This window comes from Scyliorhinus torazame, chromosome 5, assembly GCF_047496885.1.
Source record: "Scyliorhinus torazame isolate Kashiwa2021f chromosome 5, sScyTor2.1, whole genome shotgun sequence".
In the NCBI taxonomy this organism is placed as follows: domain Eukaryota; kingdom Metazoa; phylum Chordata; class Chondrichthyes; order Carcharhiniformes; family Scyliorhinidae; genus Scyliorhinus; species Scyliorhinus torazame.
Window position 1 is genome coordinate 319,215,189 of NC_092711.1, and position 22,069 is coordinate 319,237,257.

At 46.0% G+C, this 22,069-nt stretch overlaps 1 protein-coding gene across 9 annotated transcripts in view; it reads left to right on the plus strand.

Moving 5' to 3' along the window:
* Nucleotides 1-22,069, plus strand: part of LOC140421308 (uncharacterized) — an 834,768-nt gene that overhangs the window by 709,727 nt on the left and 102,972 nt on the right. For all 9 annotated transcript variants that reach the window (XM_072505936.1, XM_072505941.1, XM_072505940.1 and 6 more), the window contains one exon: nucleotides 2,988-3,122. In XM_072505936.1, the coding sequence (XP_072362037.1) occupies nucleotides 2,988-3,122 (135 nt within the window). The remainder of the gene's footprint in view (nucleotides 1-2,987; nucleotides 3,123-22,069) is intronic.

Genomic DNA, 22,069 nt, shown 5'->3' on the forward strand with positions numbered 1-22,069 from the left:
GATTACCAGCCAGGGAACTGATGTTTCAGTGTCTAGGCTTAAAACCTTCCTGAGGTACCATGCCCTGAGCTATTTGCTACATTCCAGATGTGGTCTAACTAGGGCTTTATATTGCTGAGATAAAGGCAGAAAGTGTGGAATACTCAGCAGCGTGGCAGCATCTGTGGAGAAACAAAATGAACGTTTCAAATTGAAAATAAGCCTTCTTCAGAATTTTGGATTCAGTCCTGAACAAGAGTCCTGTACGATTCACAATGTTAACCCTGCTTCTCTCTCCACAGACCTGCTGAGTTTTTCCAACACTTCTTTAATGATTCCAGATTTCCAGCATCAGCAGTATTTTGCTTTTACTTTACAGACCTGAAACACCTCTGCACCTTTGATTTCTTGCCTTCTTGACATAAAGGCCAGCATCACAATAGCCTTTTTGATCATTTTCTATCGCTGTTTGTTTGATTTGAATGATCCATTTAACTGGACTCTGGTCCAGTTGCCACAGTTTGCTCCTGTTCAATGATTTGGGAAGAGATTGTGTGTGAAAGTTGCTACATGAATGCCGGTTGTTCAGCTTGAGCCAGAGCGGCTCCGCTGGTGGGTGCCCAGGTTCAGCGTCTTGCTAGGATCTTCCCCGGAGTGAATGGTAATAGGATTCCATTAATGGGGAGTCAAGAGCTTTAGTTGTCAAAGTCCATTTGCATTGAACATACAGGTCACTTAAGGCCTCAATACTCAGAGATCCACAACCTTTGATTAGAAGCATCCCTCTGATTTGGCACAGATTTTAACCAGTAGCTTCAGTGTGTCCTGATCACCTCCCCGAGCTTATGGTCACTGGTGTCTAAGCAACATACAAAAATGATCGGGATCGGTTTCCAAAAACAGATGGAGTGGGTAAGATCCACCAGTACTTGGGAAAATAAGGTTACACATTTGTTGGGTCATGCACCAAATTCCAAAGTGCCATTGGAAGTTTATCATAATAATAATCTTTATTGTCACAAGTAAGTTTACATTAACACTGTAATGAAGTTACTGTGAAAAGCCCCTAGTCGCCACACTCCGGCGCCTGTTCGGGTACACGGAGGGAGAATTCAGAATGTCCAATTCACCTAACAACACGTCTTTCGGGTCATGCAGAATGTCAACCCCATTCCAGCCCATGTTAAATGCAAGAATGTGATTGGTTGCTGAATTTACCTGCAGGTGTCTAACCTACCCTGGGTGACATTCGATTCAAGCCATTGGGTCGGATATTTTCACTGGAAAACTCTTGATTACGAGCCGGCACTGGAATGGATCGTGCTCCCTTTGGTCAAAAATTGTAAATCAAACCATGTTTGCCTCTTGTGAAGTTGCTCACCATTGCATCAGACCAATTCACAAGCTGCAGAAGGATTTACCCTGTGTTCTTATTAAAGAACAAAAAGAAAAATTGTATGAGCCAGAAAATTATCATACGTTTCCAATAGCTACCTACAAAGCAGGAAGCTCTCTTGCTGAACCAAATAACATTTGCCCAAAAAACAGGTGCTAAATATTTTTTTAACTGCCGTTGCCTTTTGACTATTAATACATTGTAGGACAGCACGGTGGCGCAGTGGTTCGATCCCGGCTCTGGGTCACTATCCGTGTGGAGTTTGCACATTCTCCCCGTGCCTACGTGGGTTTCACCCCCACAACCCAAATATGTGCAGGGTAGGTGGATTGGCCATGCTAAAATTGCCCCTTAATTGGAAAAAAATAATTGGATACTCAAAAGTTTTTTTTAAAATTATTGCATTGGGAAGAGAGAAATGTTGGAGCCGAGGATTAAGGGGCAACAGAAGGAACAAGGAAAATAAATGGGGCCGGATCCTCTGTTCCCGCAGCCAGCTAATGGGGTTTCCCATTGTGGGTATCCCCACGCCGTCGGGAAATCTGCGGGCGTGAGTGCGCTGTCGGCAAAGCGGAGGATCCCGCTGACGGAGAATCCAGCCAATGATTTTTTCTCTGAAGCAGGAAACAGTACTAACCTTTGAGGTCGATAAACTTTCACCAGAATTGGAAAACAGCTTTATTTCCAACTGACCTGAGGCTGGCTCTAAGAGGAATGACATTTCATTGATCTCCAAACCTCCTATTGGCAATTCGGCGTCTTGATTTTAAGTGGACGCTTGTACCCCAGCAGCAGAACAATACACTGTGTTCTACATGGTCTAATTATGCTGATCAAACCCCCAAACCTCTGACCAGCTGTGAACAACACCATGGGAGACTTGCCAGTTTCTGTTTGTGAAATGTTTGGTCATTATTTACTGAAGCTGAGAAATAGTTACTTTAATAATTTAGATGGCTATCCTCATAACAAAGAGGGAGATTTACTGAAGATGCTCAAAAGCGTGAACGGGAAATGAGGAGCAGCAATTTCCACTGGTAGGAGACAGGTTATCACAGGGCACAGACTAAAGGTAATTGGCAAAAAGAACGAAAGCAAACATGAGGAAGAAACTCGGCTTTTTATACAGCGAGATAGTGTAATCTGGAAGAGCAGGAAAATGGGTTCATTAGAAACTTTGAAAAAGGATTTGGATGAATAAATGAAGAGGAAAAGTATGCCGGGTAATGGAAAAAAAACCCAGAGTAATAGGGCTAATAGTGTAGCTCTTTTAAAGGTGGACCAAATTATCTCCTCTTCTGCTGTCTGATTTTACAGGGGACACACCAGAAATGCCACATGCCATTTACCATGTTACCAGCATCTGTGTATAGATTCTATTGTAGTTGTGATGTTCTGAAAGCTTTGCTCAAAAAATATATATAGTACAGGAGACTGTTACACGATGTTCTCTTTGAGCTTTTCTCCCTTGACCAAAGAATGCATCACTGCAAACTATAATCTAACCAATTGGAAAGACCAAGGGTATTTTGCTGCCTCTATGTTTATTCACACTTTTATCGCTGAGAAAAGTCCTAAATCTTATGTCTTGATGTCCAAATGTACATTACAGATCAAAGGGATAACGTTTTGAAATATACAAAGGGAAGACTTTCTGAATTGGACGATGATCACCAAGAGCCCACAAATGAAGATGACAATGTTGTTGAGGAAAGACTGGATGAGTTGGAAAATAGAATAATGTCCGGTTAGAAAAATAATAATCTATTGATCTGTTACTTGTTTGTTTAAATGTTGGTACGAAAATAAGATATGAAATAAGTTCTTTCAAGAGCAATCTAGGAACTGTACAGCTTAGATAGGAATAGAAATAATAATTGTGGAGTGTAGCAACTATAGAGACAGCGGAAACATGGAGATGAAGTGGAGTCGGTGGGCACAATTGGCAGGATGCTACTTGGGAACATGTGCACCAGTTGCCGAGCGAGTTGACTAATTTGACTGAGTAAATCCATGCCCAGTAAGCTGCTTGGGCTGAGCTGGGATATGCTGGACTCATGGTAGTGGGAATTAATGCGCTGGTGAGTAATTCAAAGTTGCTGTAGCCCCAGAGAGGAAAGACCCTGAGGATATTGTGGGAAAAGGAAGAAGACACCCAAGAGAAATCATTATTCTGACTCAGCAGTTCAGTGGCGGGTACAAGCAAACATCTTTTACTACGTTCATTTGTAATTGGTTCTGTATCACTGGAGAATCTCTCTGGAACTCCAGCTGGGGACGAGGTGTCATTTCAAAGAATAAAATTGCCCCATGGAGTCCAAAGATGCCCAGGTAAGGTGGGATTATGGGGGAGTGGGTAGACCATCTTTCTGATGGTTGGTGCATATTTGATGGGCCGAATGGCCTCCTTCTGCACTGTAGGGATTCTATGCATTTCTACGAAATCATGGGTTGAATTTTTCCAAAAAATAACAAAGCGTCAGGTTCAGTCAGAAAAGCAGTTCATTTCTCCCCAGTGAAACAGGCAGGATTTCCAATGAGATCTTCCCGCACATCTGAAAGAGGAGGCGTATTTGGTGCCATCACTGTGAGGGACATCAGCAAATACGGCTTCACAGAGATCGAGGTGCCGTTTTTAACAGGAGCTCCAAACTCAAAGTGAAATTACAGACCCCCTTCCAGCCTCCCACACGGACATCAGGACCCCTTCCTCCCTCATTGATGGCATGTTCCCCCACCCCCCACCCCGAACATAGATCACCAGCTTGATCTCCCTTCCACCCCCCCCCATCCTGAACATAGATCACCAGCTTGATCTAGAGACTAGGAAATGTTTGCATCGAGAGGGGTCTTGGTGTTCTTGTACAGGAATCATAGAACATTAACATGCAAGTATAGTATGATATCTGGAATCTGCCCAAAGGCAGGTACTTGGCTCATAATCTGTTGATGCTTCATTCACCCTGAGTCAATTTCTTGGCCGTTGTCAATGATGGTTTGTCATTGCCTCGCGCTCTTAGAGGCAAGGCAAAGTTGCATGTCCCAAGTCCACCTCAACCAGAACACTAGTTGAACGTGTACAGTTGATTATATTCTGAACCAGTTGGTAGCCATCTAGCCCACTGAGCTGAACAGCCCCAAGCAAAACGTTACAGCGCACAATTAGGAAGGCAAATGGAATGTTCGGTTTTGCTGCGAGGGGATTGAAGTGTAGGAGTAAATAAGTCTTAATCTACAATTACATAGGGCACTGATTAATTCTGAAGGGGTTTGACATGGTAGGTGCTGAGAATGTGTTTCCCCTGGCTGGGGATCCTCGAACACGGGGCACAGGGGCATGACTCAGCAATCGGATTGCGCTCCATGCCGGGCGCCCGGCCGACTGCGAATCGCCCAACTCGCTCCACCCAATTCCAATCGGCTCTGATTCCAATCGGCTCATTTAAGTATCCGGACAACGATCCACCCGGCGCCTGGGAGCCTACACAAATGTGGACCAGACGTGACGACATCTTGGGGGAGATCACAGGGCATTAGAGATCCCTGGGTTGTCTGGGACAGGGCAGGGTGGTACCCTGATACTCCTCACGGAGCCCAGGCAGCTTGGCACTACCAGCCTGGCACCCTGTCCATGCCACATGCACTGCGAGGGTGATACTACCAAGGTGCCATGTTGACACTGCCAGGTGTCAAGCCTGGGGGAGTGCCTTGCCAATTGGAAGATGGTGAGGGGGTAGTGAGGGGGGGGGGCTCCCAGAGCCCTCAACAATATTGGGAGTGAGGGGGGCCAGAAAGGGGGGAAAGACCATGGCTGCCATTCAAACTGGCACCCCTATCTGCAAACTGCCACTCCTATGGGCGAGACCAGCTCAGCAGCAGGAAACCTCTCAAAGTGTGGCCTCGACGGAAACTCGCTGAGGCTAGAAAAAAAAGCCAAGGTGCCAATGAACAGCGGGGTGATTCGCGATGCTGGTCACCGAGAAGCACTCCGCCAAACGCACCGAAAGGCAGACTTAAACTTTTCTCCGCTGAATCGTGCCCCAGGTCTCCGGGAAAGGCTTTAGCTATTTAGGACTGAGATAAGGAGAAGTCTCTTCACTCAGTGTTGTGAATCTTTCGAATTCTCTTCCATAAAACTATGGTTGCTCAGTCCTTGAGTATATTCCAGAAATGATTGATAGCAGGGCAGTTAGAAAACATTCCCAGGTTTGGACTGAGTCAGTATGGATTTATGAAGGGGTATCATGTTTGACAAATCTACTGGAATTCTTCGAGGATGTAACTAGTAGAGTTGACCAGGGGGAGCCAGTGGATGTGGTATATTTGGACTTTCAGAAGGCTTTTGACAAAGTCCTGCGTAAGAGATCAGTGTGTAAAATTAAAGCCCATGGGATTAGGATAGTGTAATGAGATGGATAAAATACTGGTCGGCAGACACAAACAAAGAGTAGGAATTAATGGGTCTTTTTCAAATTGGCAGCAAATGACGAGTGGGGTACCGCAGGGATCGCTACAAGGACTCCACCTATTCACAATATATATTAATGATTTAGATGAGGGAACAAAATGTAATGGGCGGGATTCTCCGTCCCGGCCCCGGGGGGAGGCACGAATCTCACCCTGCCGCTCCAACACCATCACCCCGATTCTCCGACCCACGATAAAGCCTGCCGACGGGAATTGGGCCGCATGCCTTGCAGAATTGCGAGAATCGGAGCAGGTCACACCGCCGCAAATCAAATTACCTTTTTATTGGCGTCAACCAGTCGTGCCTGTTGTGTTATGTAATTTGGAATAACACAAGCTGCCACTTGATGCAGTTTTGAGTAAAAGATGCTCCAGGCTTGGAAGTGAGTTCAATGTGTTTTATTGAACTATTAGCACAGTTCTCAATGAGTTTGACTCTCTGCTAATCCAAATGTAGTAACTCAGTCCAACTGAACCAGCCTTGCTCTAAGCCACGTGCTGGGGTGTGATGCTGAGGATACACCCTGGGTGGGATTCTCCCCTACCCGGCGGGGTGGGGGGTCCCGACGCTGAGGAGTGGCGTGAACCACTCCGGTGTCGGGCCGCCCCAAAGGTGCGGAATCCTCCGCACCTTCAGGGGCTAGGCTGGCCCCGGAGTGGTTTGCGCCGCGCCAGCCAGCGGGGAAGGGACTTGGCACCACGCCAACCAGCGGCAAATGGCCTCCACTGGCCGGCACAAGTTGGCGCATGTGCAGGAGCGCCAGCATGTCCTGGCCTCATCCCAGAACACGCGCAGAGGGCTTCATCTCCGCACCGGCCATGGCGGACCGGTACAGCCGCCGGTGCGGAAAAATAGTGTCCCCACAGCACAGGCCCCCCCGCGGATCGGTGGGCCACCATGGGAGCACCTCCCAGGGCCAGATCCCCCTGCGCCCCCCGAGGACCCTGGAGGCCGCCCGCGCAGCCAGGTCCCGCCGACAAATACTTGGTGTAACATACACCGACGGGACTGGCCGAAAACGGGCGGCCACTCGGCCCATCGCGGGCTGGAGAATCGCCGGAGAATCTGCCAGTGGCCGCCGACCGACGCGGTGTGATTCCCGCCCCCGCAAAATCTCCGGCGCCGGAGAATTCGGCAGCCAGCGGGGGCGGGATTCACGCCGCTCCCCGGCGATTCTCCGACCCGGCGGGGGGGGGGCGGTGAATCCCGCCCCTGTTTCACTCTGTAGATGTTGGTCTGTGGAAAGAGGTGGGATGTGAGTGCCTCATCCCTTTTATAGTGAGATACCACCCCTGAGTGTTGTTGCTGTATTTGTTCGGCTCTGAATATGATGGTCAATATGGTCGCCTTTCTTAATTCTAATTACGTTTGCTGTAGAGTCACCAGGTATCTTTCGATACCGCCACAAGGTTCAAACCGAATATTGATCGAAGACTCGGTTCTGAGGCTGCTGGGGTCGAAGTGGTAAAGGGGAACAGCTAAGGTTGTCTGTCTGGTAGCGAGCGTTGACCTTGGACTTACTTGCTTCTGGTGCAGCTGGTGGACAGGTCTCTCCGCTGTGAGAGCCGGGTCCAAGAGAACGATTCTCTCTTGGGGGCTCCTTCTTATACCCAAAGGGGCTTTGCGCTCTTTTGGGCAGGCCTTGAACTTGGCCCCAATCAATTGGGCTGTTTCTTGATCATTGATATTGATCTCGTCCAATAAAAGGGTGGGTGCCCTGATGGCTGGGCGTGACCTAGGTCGACGTTGGCCTGCTTTGTTTCGGTCTCCTCTGGCGCCGGGGTGTCTGCCTTAGTATCGGTTACTCAAATGTTACTCTTTTGTTCCCGGAGATGGGCCATTAGTATGCTAATTGACCTACAGTTTTGGTCTTGTCTGGGCGTTGCGGCTCCAATAAACAAAGAAACCCTGAACCTGCTTGTTTTCTCAGTATTATCCATTTTCCCTGCAATCTTTGCAAAGTGTCCATTTTGTAATCGGGAAGTGGCCGTCCCAGATGGCTACAGTGTCCTGACTGCTCATTGGTTGTGTCCTATTCTATGTGTTCATTAGTTGCATGTTTGCATATCATGACAGTGCTGGCTGACGCCCGCGAACGAGGAGGTAGGGGCCGGCGTGGGGCGGCCACCGGAGAGAGGACGGCACGGCCATGGCTGGGGGGGCGGGGGGGGTTGCGGTTGTTAGTGGCGGATGCCCTCCAGGGTCGGGGGTGCGTGGCGGTGTCGGGGTCGGTGGGGGGGGGGGAGTGCTGGGCTGGGGATCGGGGGTGCCGGTGAGGGGTTCGGGGGTGCCGGTGAAGGGATCGGGGTGCCGGGCTGAGGATTGGGGGAGTGGCGTGGGGAATGCCGGGATGGGATCAGCGGCGGGTGGGGGGTTACCTGGCTAGGTGCCAGCTAGCAACAGTGGCGACAATGCTGGCCATGGGACCTGGCTGCAGAAGGGGGTAGGTACAATGATGATATGTCGTCTGCCCTCACCCCCTGCAGACCGTTATGTTTGGCCATCACACGGCGATGTTGGCCGCCATGGCGGGGGCCGCTGTCCTGCATGTAGCCCTCTGGGGCCTGGAGCAGGGGGGTTCAAGGGAGGCGGTGGAGGCTGCCGCAGAGGAGCTGCCGCAGGGGCAGGTGGCAGCCGCCCAGGCTGGAGGGCTGCCCACCCAACAGGACGAGGAGGAGGAGGAGGAGGAGGAGGAAGAGGAGGTGGTGGTGCCATGGCGACAGAGGCACCCGATGAGGCCCCGTGTGTGCCGGCACCACACGCCACACCAGGACCTGTCATGTGAGAGTGCCTTTAAGAAATAGGTGTTTTTAAAATGTACCTTTAAGAAATGGGCATTTATCAGTGATGTCAGAGCGTGGGTGGAGTTGGGCTGTCTGCCAGCTTTTTACTTTCATTTTAGGTTGTTTGCTGCAGGGTGTGTTTTAGTTTCGTTTTCAGTGTTGGAGCTGAAGCCAGACAGAGCAGGTGTACTTCTGTTCTCTCTGCCATGAAAAGACTATCTCTTGAGCATTTGGTGAATTCAGAATTATAAATGTTCTCAGTAGTGAATGTAAACCTAATGTGCTTCTGTTGAAAGGTGTTTCTTCTGTCTTCTGGATGTTGTTTGGGAAGTTATTAAGGAGTACTTAGTGTTGTATTCTTTGGGGGTTGTATGTGAATTGATGGTTGCTAAGATGTTCACTATGTTTTAAAAAGGTTCACTTGAGTTCATAGAATAAACATTGTTTTGCTTGAAAAAATACTTTTCCATTTCTGCTGTACCACACCTGTAGAGTGGGCTGTGTGCTCCCCATACCACAATCTATTAAAAGTTGTGGGTCAGGTGAACTCCATGATACATTATGGGGCTCTCTAAACCCTGGCCCATAACAAATTGGCGGCTCAATGGTGCTAAGTAATGGGTTAAGAGACATTGCAATTAGTTGTCTCATTTATGTTAAGTATCCATTAATTGACACTGATATGTAAAGGGGCTTCAGGTGGCCTCTGTCAGGTGATGTGTAGTTAGAGTTTTGTGCAAAGGCTGTTGGAATGAAATAAATGTGTGTTTGTGAAAAAGGAACAAGAACTTTAGACTCTTCATATCACAGCAACTAAAAAGTCTAACAATTGGTAGCAGAGGATGGTTGCTGTGTAAATGTGAAGGGTTGAAAGATACAACATTTCCAGATCAAACCAAGGAGTGAGTGAGAAAAGGAAAAAAGGGATATATGGCTGAAACGAGGATAAAGATGGCTGGATATGACTATCCTGCCTTATTTTCTGAAAGGGAACCATACGACCAATGGAGAAGTGCTGTAGTTATGTGGACTAAGGTAACTGTTTTGGGAAAGAGAAAACAAGGTATGGCATTGGCTATTTCTCTACCATGTGGCAGCAAAATCCAAAAAAAATCCGAAGCTTCTTCTGAGCTGGAATTGGAAGAGTTAGACTCAGAAGAAGGTCTGGAGACTTTATTACATTATATGGATAAGTTTTATAAGAACGATGACTTGTTAAGTGCGTATGAAGCATAGTCGGATTTTGATAAGTTCCGGAAAATGGAGGATATCTCCATGGAAGACTATATAATGGAATTTGGCAGACTATATAAAAGGCTGCAGAAACACGACCTGGAATTTCCACAGTCTGTGTTGGCCTTTAAATTACTTGACTGTGCCAGAGTGAGCAACATGGATAGGCTCCTGGTTTTGACAGGAGTTCAGTTTCCTGATAAGGATACCTTATTCGAACAGATGACAAAAGCTTTACAAAAGTTTCTGGGCAAACATTCGATTCCGATGGCTCTGATGACCCAAATAGGTCAGCCTGCAATAAGGCAGAATATGGAAGATACACTACTAACAGGATGGCAAAATCGTACGGCTACGAACAGGGCTCAAGACTATAGACGGAGACTGAGACAAGGAAATTATGAAGACAGAAACCCAGTTATAACCTACAATAGGAAGATGAACCCCTAGAAATGCACAGGGCATGATAAATCGATGTTTTCAATGTGACTCTCAATACCATTATGCTTTCAACTGTCCAACTCGTTATGATAGCGTGTTTGAAGCGACACATGACATGGAAGAGTCAGAAGAGGAAAAAGATAGTGACCAGAAAGAAGGCATTGTCCTATTGACAAGCAATTTTACGACGGTAATGAGGGTGTTGGTTGCAGAATCCTTCAACTGTGCTGTAATGGACAGTGGCTGCACATCTACTGTGTGTGGAATTGACTGGTTAAAATGTTATCTGGACTCCTTGAATGCTGAAAATCGTAACAAGGTTAAGGAATTTGCAAGTTCCACAAGTTTCAGGTTTGGGGATGATAATACTCTGAAGTCGCTGAAAAGAGTGGTGATCCCTTGCAATATTGCCGGAGTGAATCATTTCATTAGCACGGATGTTGTATCAAGTGAGATACCTTTGCTTCTGAGCAGACCGTCGATGAAGACAGCACACATGAAACTGGATATGGAACGGGATAAGGCAACAGTTTTTGGAAAGACGGTGGACTTACAATTTACACAGTCGGGACACTATTGTATTCCATTATTGACAAATAATATTACAAGTAGAGTGGTTAAGGATGTGTTAATTGCAGTTGAAAATGGGACTTTAGCTGATAAAAAGCTTGTGGTATTAAAACTGCATAGGCAATTTGCACATCCGTCTCCTCGGAGGCTGAAACATTTATTGAAGGATGCAGGGATAAGGGATGACGACTATACTAAACTGATAGAACAGGTTAGTGACCGCTGTGAAGCTTGTAGGAAGTACAGAACGACACCAGCACGACTGATAGTAACCCTACCTTTGGCCAGGGATTTTAACGACATTGTGGCCATGGACCTTAAGATCTGGATTAAAGCAGATAATATATTTATTTTGCATTTTGTAGGTTTAGCAACCAGATTTAGTCAATCAACGATTGTACGAAGTAAAGAAAAGAGAGTAATTCTGGATCAAATCGTGGAAAAATGGATAGGGACAGGAATGGGTCCACCGGCAAAATTCCTTACGGACAATGGGGGAGAATTTGCTAATGATGAGTTGAGGGATATGTGTGAAAACGTGAATATCAGAGTTATGAATACGGCTGCAGAAAGCCCATTTAGTAATGGTGTCTGTGAAAGAAATCATGCTGTCATCGATGACATGCTTTGGAAAATTTTAGCAGATCGACCAAATTGCAGGCTAAATTCAGCTTTAGCATGGGCGGTACATGCAGAGAATTCATTGCAGATCATTGGGGGCTATAGTCCTTATCAATTAGTGTTTGGTAGAAATCCTAAAATTCCGTCCATTTTGGATGACCAGCCTTCAGCTTGGGAGGGGACTACAATCAGCTCTGCTTTTGCTGAACATTTAAATGCATTACATAGCAGTAGAAAAGCTTTTTTGGAAGCAGAAGTCTCTGAAAGAATTCGCAGAGCTTTAAGACATAACGTACGGCCATCAAATGCCGTTTTTCAGCAAGGAGACATGGTATACTATAAGAGAGACAATTCTAATCAATGGAAAGGCCCAGGGAAGATCATAGGCATAGATGACAAAACAATTATTTTGCAACATGGTAATCAAACTGTTAGGGTACATTCATCAAGGATAATGGGTACAGATGACAAATTTTCAAATTTAGACAGAGCAGACAGACATGACGAGGAACGAGAATTACAGAACTATGAGGACCAGTTAACTGATATAGGCAGGGTTTCTGTAGAGGAACACAACACTTCTGATGAATTAGAACAGGCCATTTTTCCGAAAGGGCAACTGCCAAAAGTTGGTACAAAAGCGACATACTTGCCTGAAGGGTCTCGTCAATGGAAGGATGCAACTGTTATTAGTAGAGCAGGGAAGGCCACTGGAAAGTATAAACATTGGCTGAATGTACAGCATTCAGGGGAAGGAGTCAAGACAATGGATTGGGAAAACAAAGTTCAAAAATGGAGGGCACAGAAACGCAGTGCCAGTTCAGATAGTACATCGGATCGTGAACAGGTCTGCAGGAAAAGGTCGAGAACTATTGAAAGTACATCCCACAGCAGAAGGGAAAGATCAAGCAATAGCAGTACAGAACGAGATACCAGGTGGGAGAGGGGACGTAGTTTATCAAGATCTCGGAACATGAGTAAGACTACGAATACTAATAGGAGTAGAAGCCCACATGCACGTGAGATTTTGGTGGCTTCAAATAAATTAGATGAAAAAGTTATCAAAGATGCTAAACAGCAAGAATTGCATAGTTGGAGTGAATTTGAGGTATACACGGAAGTACCGGATAGGGGACAAAGAGCTCTATCCCACAGATAGATTTACCCGGAAAAGGTTCTTCCGGATGTAACTTATAAGGCAAAGGCCAGGCTTGTGGCAAGGGGATTTGAAGAAAACTTAGAAGATCAGGATTTAAGGGTAGATTCACCGACAGCAGGAAAGGTTATTTTAAAGATCTTCTTGGCTCTATTAGCCACAAAGGCATGGGAATGCAAATCTAAAGATATAAAAGCTGCCTTTTTGCAGGGGTATCAGCTCCAGAGAGACATTTTTCTCCATCCTCCTAAAGAAGCAGCTAACACGAAGGGGTACTCTGGAAGTTGAACAAATGTGTATATGGATTAAATGATGCATCTAGAGTCTGGTATTTTTTTGGTAAGGTCAGTTTTGTCAAAGTTAGGCTGTTGCCAGTTGAAAGCAGATCCTGCAATGTTTTACTGGCGCTATAAAGGAAATCTTACTGGCATCTTTATGATGCATGTCGATGATTTTTTGTGGGATGGGACTCGTGATTTTGAAGCTATTGTAATCTCTGGTTTGAGGAAAGAATTCAGGGTTGGAAGTCAGGCTTCCGGTGCATTTAAATATATGCGACTAGAAATTGGACAGACTAAGTTAGAGGCAACTTTACGTCAGCAATCTTATTTGGAAAGCATCAGCCCAATAGCAATTAGTCGTGGCCGAGTTTCACAAAAAGACGCAATAGTTTCAAAGATAGAAAAAGAGCAACTGCGAAGTTTAATTGGGCATCTGAACTGGTTAGGTAGACAGACTAGACCGGACGTGAGTTTTGATGTAGAGTTGAGTACAAAAATGAATGATCGCAAAGTGGAAGACATAATAAGAGCAAATAAAGCGTTGGCCAAACTAAAAATGCAGGAGTGTGTTTTGAAGTTCCCAGTTTTAGGTGACCTTAAGCACTTGAAACTCATAGTTTTTGTGATGCGTCCTACGCAAATTTATGTGATGGGGTTACAAGCACAGGAGGTTTTATAAATTTGCTTTTGGGGAACAATGGTAAATGTTGCCCGCTTGTGTGGGAAACAAAGTAAATAAGGAGAGTGGTAAAAAAGCACTTTGACTGCTGAGACGTTAAGCCTTGTAGAGGCGGTGAATATTGCCTTTTATATGTCAGATATTGACAGAGATTTTGGGATTAGGGGATTTGGGTAATAGACCTATTGACTCACATTGACAATAAATCTCTGTGGGAAAATGTGCACTCTACAAAAAGTGTTAATGAAAAGAGGTTACAGATAGACATCGCAAGTTTGAAGCAGATGTTGGACAGAGGGGAAATAAACAACAATTAAATGGGTCGACAGTAGCTATCAACCGTCAGACTGTTTGATGAAAAGAGGGGCGGGTTCACAGAAACTTTTGGATATTGTTAATGAAGGGTGTTTGTTTCTGTGACTGTTTTTTTTTCTTTCTCGTCCAAACAAAAAAAAACTTTTTAAAAAAGGGGGATGGGGGGAATCATGTGTGTGTTTTTGAGTTACTTGAAATTTTGTTTGCACCAAATTTTTTTTTTTCTCCAAGGAAGGGGAGACTGTTAAGTAATGGGTTAAGAGACATTGCAATTAGTTGTCTCATTTATGTTAGGTATCCATTAATTGGCACTGATATGTAAAGGGACTTAAGGTGGCCTCCATCAGGTGATGTGTAGTTAGAGTTTTGTGCAAAGTCTGTTGGAATGAAATAAATGTGTGCTGGTGAAAAAGGAACAAGAACTTTAGACTCTTCAAATCACAGCAACTAAAACGTCTAACAAAGGGGAATAAAAGTCTATCTATTGGATTGGCTTAGTGAACTTAAAGACAGTGAGGGGTGAGTGTGGTTGCTTTTCAGGTGTGGTATTTTAGGTTAAGTAGGGAGTGTGGTGTGGACAATGGCTCTGTCAGAGGCTCTGAAGTTTTTGGGGTCTGGAGATGGTCACACGCAGTACCTTACGGTCAGAGACTAAAAGCAGACTGTTAGATTTGACAAAAACATTGCAGTTAACATTACCTGACAAAATGCAAAAAGATGAGGTAATTATGGCGGTGGCTAAGCATTTAAAGTTGCCTGAGATACAGTTTGAGTCATTGGAAATGACAAAAGTTCAGTGACAAATTAAACAATTGGAACATAAGAAAGAATTAAAGCAGCTTGAATACGAAAGAGAGGAAAAAGAAAGAGAGCGTGGCAAAAGAAAGAGAAAGAGATAGAGAGGAAAAAGAAAGAGAGAGAGAGGAAAAAGAAAAGTAGAGAGAAGAAAGGAGATAAGAAAGAATAGCCCGAGCAGAACAAAAAGAAAGAGAAAGGGAGATACAGATCAGGGAAAAAGATAAAGAGAGAAAGTTTGAACTTCAGAAAATGGCCATGAAACATGACAGTCAGTTAAAATTGGCAGACGTAAAGGGAAACGTACAGTTGGAGGATAGTGATGAGGATAGTGAGAAAGAGAGTTGAAGTCGAAGGCTTGGTGGGGATCTATTAAAATATGCCCAAGCATTGCCAAGGTTTGACGAGAAGGAGATGGAAGCCTTTTTCATTTCATTTGAGAAGGTAGCTAAACAAATGAAATGGCCACAGCACATGTGGGTATGACTGATTCAAACAAAGCTGATAGCTAGGGCTAGTGAAGTGTTTGCATCACTACCGGAGGAGGTATCTGGGACGTGTGAGGAGGTGAAAAAATCCATCTTAGGTGCATATGAACTACTGCCTGAAGCTTACAGACAAAGGTTTAGAAATTTAAGGAAAGAACTTGGTCAAACATACATGGAGTTTGAAAGGACCAAACAGAGTAATTTTGATAGGTGGATAAGGGCTTTGAAAATAGACCAAACATATGAAGCTGTCAGAGAAATTATACTTTTGGAGGAGTTTAAAAGTTCAATTCCTGATGTAGTGAGAACTCATGTGGAAGAGCAGAGGGTTAAAACTGCGAGATTAGCAGCAGAAATGGCAGATGATTATGAAGTAGTTCATAAATCAAAGCTTGGTTTCCAACATCAGTTTCAGCCGGTGAGGGATAGAAACTGGGGACATGAGAAATACTCAAGTGGTAAAGGTAAAGGTGATCTGATGAGAGATCAGAAAGAGAGTGTCCCTCAGATTAAAAAAGAAATCCAGGAGGGTGGAAGAGACATGGAATATTTCAAATGTTTTCACTGTTATAAACTAGGCCATGTAAAGTCACAGTGTTGGTGGTTGAAGAAAAGCAATGGGAAGGCTGATGTGGTAAAACAGGATAAGACAGTGGGGTTTGTGAAAGTGGTAAAGGAAATCCCAAGTGAAGCGAAGGAGGTGCAAAAGATTGTACAGCTTGATCAAGAGGTGATTGATAAGAAGGTGGCAGATGTCTTTCAAGAATTTATTTATGTGGGTAAAGTTTACTCATGTGTATCAGGAGGAGCAGGTAATGAAGTCACAATTTTAAGAGATACGGGAGCTAGTCAATCTTTAATGGTAAGAGATGAGGAGTTATGTAGTCTGGGAAGAATATTGCCAGAAAAGGTGGTAATATGTGGAATTCAGGGTGAGAGGAATAGTGTTCCATTATATAAGGTGAGGTTGGAAAGTCCTGTGAAGAGTGGTGAAGTCGTAGTAGGAGTAATGGAGAAACTAACTTGCCCAGGAATACAGTTTATCTTGGGTAATGATATAGCTAGATCGCAGGTGGGAGTGATGCCTACTGTGGTTGATAAGCCAGTGGAAAATCAGACAACTGAAGTGTTGAAGGACGAATATCCTGGGATGTTTCCGGATTGTGTAGTAACAAGGTCGCAAAGTCACAGGTTAAGGCAAGAGGAGAAATCAAAGAGATGAAGTTGAGGTGCAATTATCAGAAATGATGTTTGATCAGATGGTTGAAAAAGAACAAGAACAGGTGGAGGATGAGGCGGATATTTTTCATTCAGGAAAATTGGCAGAGTTACAACAGAAAGATGTAGAAATAAAACGGATGTATCAGAAAGCATACACGGAAGAGGAATCTGCGTGTATACCAGAGTGTTATTACCGTAAAAGTGACGTCTTGATGAGAAAATGGAGACCTGTACATCTGCAGGTGGATGAAAAGTGGGCAGAAGTTCATCAAGTAGTATTGTCTGTAGGGTATAGAAAGGAGGTGTTGCGAGTTGCACATGAGGTACCAGTGGGAGGTCATTTGGGAATAAGGAAAACTCAAGCTAAAATACAAAAACATTTTTATTGGCCTGGACTACATAAAGATGTAGTTAAATTTTGTCAATTATGTCACACATGTCAAGTGATAGGGAAACCTCAAGCAGTGATAAAACCAGCACCTTTAGTACCCATTCCAGCATTTGAGGGACCTTTTACAAGGGTTCTAATTGATTGCATAGGACCGCTTCCTAAAACAAAAAGTGGGAATCAATATCTTTTGACTATAATGGATGTGTCTACTAGATTTCCAGAGGCCATTCCAGTACGTAATATTACAGCTAAAACAGTGGAGGAATTACTTAAATTCTTTACTAGTTATGGACTATCCACAGAAATACAATTGGATCAAGGATCAAATTTTACCTCGAGGTTATTCAAAGACATTATGGATAGTTTCGGAATAAAACAATTTAAATCAACTACGTACCATCCAGAATCACAGGGAGCGTTAGAAAGGTGGCATCAGACATTAAAGACAATGTTGAAGACTTATTGTCACGATTATCCAGAGGATTGGGATAAAGGAATTCCATTCGTAGTGTCTGCAATTAGGGGTGCACCTAATGAGTCAACTAAATTCAGTCCCTTTGAACCAATTTTGGTCATGAGGTAAGAGGACTTAAATTGATTAAGGAAAAATTGGTGTGTGAGAAATCGGAAATTACATTATTGGATTACATGTCAAATTTTAGGGAACGATTAAATAGAGCCGGTGAATTGGTGAGACAACATTTAAAAGTTGCACAAAATGTGATGAAATGGGTATAGGACAAGAAATCCAAAGTTTGTAGTTTTGCCAGTGGAGATAAAGTTTTAGTGTTGTTACCAGTGGTAGGTGAACATTTAAAAGCTAGGTTTTGTGGACCTGATCAGATTGAAAGGAAATTAAGTGAGGTGAATTATGTGGTAAAAACGCCGGATAGAAGGAAAACTCACCGAGTGTGTCATGTGAATATGCTTAAAAGGTACTTTGAAAGGGAAGGAGAGAAAAAAGAGGAGGTTTTAATGATTCTAACTCAAAGTGACAAATCAAATCCAGATGACTGTGAATTTGACATACCTCAAATTAAATTGGAAATGAGGTTGTTCTTAAAAATTGGGATAAATTGTTGGGTTACCGACCACAGAAAAAATGAACTGACCTGAAAGAGTTATTGATATCACATGGGCAAGTTTGTAGAGATAAATTGGGAAGTACTAAAATGGCTATATATGATGTAGATGTGGGAAATTCTGTTCCAATCAAACAGCATCCATACAGACTTAACCCTTTAAAATTGGCACAGGTTAACAAAGAGATTGAGAGTATGCTTAAAAATGGCATAATTGAAGTGGGTTGCAGCCAATGGAGCTCACCCATAGTGATGGTACCTAAACCAGACGGTACCCAACGGTTGTGTGTGGACTATCGCAAGGTTAATGCAGTTACAAGAACGGACTCTTATCCTATCCAACGTTTGGACGATTGCATTGTGAAAGTGGGACAATCAGCTTTTATTTCCAAATTGGATTTACTTAAAGGTTACTTGGCAGGTACCTTTATCTGAAAGGGCGCAGGAGATTTCGGCTTTTGTGACTCCAGATGGTATATACCAATTCAAAGTTATGCCATTTGACATGTAAAATGCCCCAGCCACATTTCAACGGCTAACTGACAAATTTGTTTCAGGATTACCCAATTGTGCGGTATACATCGACGATCTGGTAATTTTCAGCCAGACATGGACAGAACATTTAAAACATCTGATGGAGTTATTCAATCGACTTCAGGAGGCTGGTCTGGTGATAAACCTAGCCAAAAATGAATTTGGAAAAGCCCAAGTCACTTTCCTTGGCCATACAATCGGACAGGGTCGAATGGTCACACGGGGTGAAACCAACAGTTATTGAGGAGTTTTCAATACCATCAAGACAAAGGGAAATAATGTGATTTCTTGGCAAGAGTGGATTTGATCGAACATTTGTGCAAAGGCTTTGTAGCGTGATTACTCCACTGATGGACTTGCTGAAGAACCGGCGAAAATTTCAATGGACAGCGGAGTTTCAACAGGCATTTGACTACCTGAAAGCTGTGATAACCAATGCTCCTGTGTTGGAGAATTGCAAGGGACTGTGTGATCAGATTGAACAAATGTATCTGACTTTAAAGAGAAATGCGAAGACGCAGAGAAATGGACGGACTGTGCAGAGACATTCTTGTTCAATGAGACTGTCAATCCAGAAGGATTCCAGTTGGAGGAAGATGAATGAAAAAAAAATGCACTATATTATTATACCTGTTTGCGTGTGTTGTTTTTTGAAACGGAAAGGTATATTTACTGTGTGCATTTCTTAAAGGAGAGTGAAAAGGTGAAAAATGAAACCATCCTGAAGTTGATGGTTTATTTATTTTTTCTTGGGGGGAGGTGTCATGTGAGAGTACCTATAAGAAATAGGTATTTGAGAAACGTACCTTTAAGAAATGGGTGTTTATCAGTTATGTCAGAGTGTGGGTGGAGCTGGATTTTCTGTCAGCTTTTTACTTTCGTTTTAGGCTGTTTGCTGCAGAGTGTGGTTTTGTTTTGTTTTCAGTGTTGGAGCTGAAGCCAGACAGAGCAGGTGTATTGTTGATCTCTCTGCCATGAAAAGATCATCTCTTGATCATATGGTGAATTCAGAATTATAAATGTTCTCAGGAGTGAATGTAAACCTGATGTGCTTCTGTTAAAAGGTGTTTCTTAAGTCTTTTGGATGTTGTTTGGGAAGTTATTAAGGAGTACTTAGTGCTGTATTCTTTGGGGGTTGTATTTAAATTGATGGTTGCTAAAATGTTCACTGTATGTTTTAAAAAGGTTAACTTGAGTTCATAGAATAAACATTGTTTTGCTTCAAAAAATACTTTTCGATTTCTGCTGTACCACACCTGTAGAGTGGGCCGTGTGCTTCCCACACCACAATCTATTAAAAGTTGTGGGTCAGGTGAACTCCATGATACACTTTGGAGTTCTCTAAGCCCTGGTCCATAACAGACCTCACAGACTGGGCATGCAGGAGGAGACTCAGGATGAGCCGGGAAACCGTCAGTCATATCTGCCACCTGATGGCACACCTGGCACTGGGTGGGACTGGGGGGGGGGAGGGGGGGGGACGACACCCTCTCCCTGCGGCCATCAAGGTGACGGTCGCCCTCAACCTTTATGCCACGGGCTCGTTCCAGTCGCCGAGTGGGGACCTGTCCGATATTTCCCTGTCGGTGCACCGGTGCATCCGTGCAGTGATGGACATCGCGTAGGACAGTGTGTGACATCGCGGGCCGCTACATCCACTTCCCTGTGGATCGCGCCCACCAGGATGCCCGAGCAGTGGGATCGTGCTCACGAAAAGGAAGGGGACCTACTCCATGAAGGTGCAGGTGATCTGTGACCACGGCATGAGGATCCTGCACGTCTGTGCCCGGTACCCGGGCAGTGTACATGACTCATTCATATTGGCGCAATCGTTCATCCCCGCCATGTTCGAGGGACACCCCCCACCCCCACCCCCCTCTCCCCACCCCCGCTGATGGGCTGGTTGCTGGGTGGCAAGGGTTACCCGTTGTGGTCATGGCTGATGACGCCTATACGGAGGCAACAGACCGACACGGTGAACCGCTACAATGATGCCCATGCAGCGACCAGCGGTGTGGTCGAGAGGTGCTTTGGGCTGCTGAAGATGCGCTTCAGGTGCCTGGACCGCTCTGGAGGGGCCTCCAGTACCCGCCGGAGAGGGTCAGCCGCATCGTTGTGGTCTGCTGCGTCCTGCACAACATAGCCCAGCAGAAGGCGATGTGCTGGAGGCAGAGAAGGGGGAGGGGGAGCAACACGACGAAGGACACGCCTCCCCAGATGAGGAGGATGTGGTAGGGGGCAATGTACGGGGCAGAGAGGCTGGACAGGGACGGGAGGCTGCCCACCATTACCGGCTGGGCCAGCAGGCACGGGAGGAGTTGATAGCCACATGGTTCAGACTAGGGGAGGGGCGGGGGGGATTCGCTGAGCATGGGCACGGACAGCACAGTACGGCACCACTCCACCATCCTCACCCCGTCCACCACCAACCACCCTCACCCTGCCCACCATCGCATCACCCGCATGCACACCACCCCTCCATTACACATCCACCTGTGGCACACTGGGCAGGGCTCACACGCTCTCCTGGAAGCCAGTCTATTGCATGGCTTGGAGGATGATGACAACCCGCTCTGCGATGAGCTCCGGGCTCTACATCGTGAGACAATGTCTGACCCATGGCCACAGTAACACCCTCCACCTGGACCATCCCTGCATGCAGCCGTGACACTGCAGCGCATGGTCCCGTCGTCTGCCCGGGGGTAAGATGGCAAGTGTGACTACATCTAGGTGGTTCCCCAGACAGTGCAGCAGAACTGGAGGCGTACTCCTGTGATCCCTGCCCTGTGACAAGGGACCCCTTTGACGGCCGTTTCCTGGGGCGGCCCGGCTTGGATGGGCCAGGCTGCAGCTTGGGCGACCGGGATGACGAGTTGCCAGCCTGTTCTGCCCGTTGCCCACCAGATGCACCTGGGAGGGAAGGGGGGGGGAGTCCGAGGTGTCCCCGGAACGGGCCCCAGCGCCACCTCCTCCCTCGGGGTGCCCGATGGCCCCGGCCTCGCCATGGGTCGGTTGTGCGAATGGATCCAGCACCCGATGCACCCCCGGCACCTGGCGCTGCCAGTCCTGGAGGCCCGCCCTGGTATCAACAAGGGTTTGCAAGTTTGCAGCCATGGACAATGCCAGCCAGCACCTGTGCAATGGCGCCTATGCCCTCAGCGATGGCCTGGTGAGACTGGGCCAAGGCATTGAGCACCACTGTGATCTGCAGCTGGCTGTGGCTCATGCCTGCCGCTGAGAGGGCAGCCATGTCCTGGGCCAGGGACGCCGCCTGCATGGAAAGCCCCAGGCCTTGCATACTGCTGCCCATGTCTGACACCGTCGCACCCATTGCCTCCACCGCGGACGTCACCCATGCGGTTTTGGCCTGGGTGGCACGCATGACCGACTCCCTACTCCTGCACGCGAGTGGACCCCTCCACCTGTGTTTGCAGATGCTGCAAGCCGGCCGTCACCCCCTTCACTTGTCCCATGGCCCCTGACTGCATCGGGTCTATGGGTGGGTGTGGGAACTCCAGGAACCCGGGACCAGTCTGGTCGGCAGCTGGTTGCTGGGGCCGGGCTGCCCTCCCACCGCCCGGCCCCTCGACTGCTCCTGCCTCCACCTGCTGTACCGGGACGGCTGTGTGGAGCGCA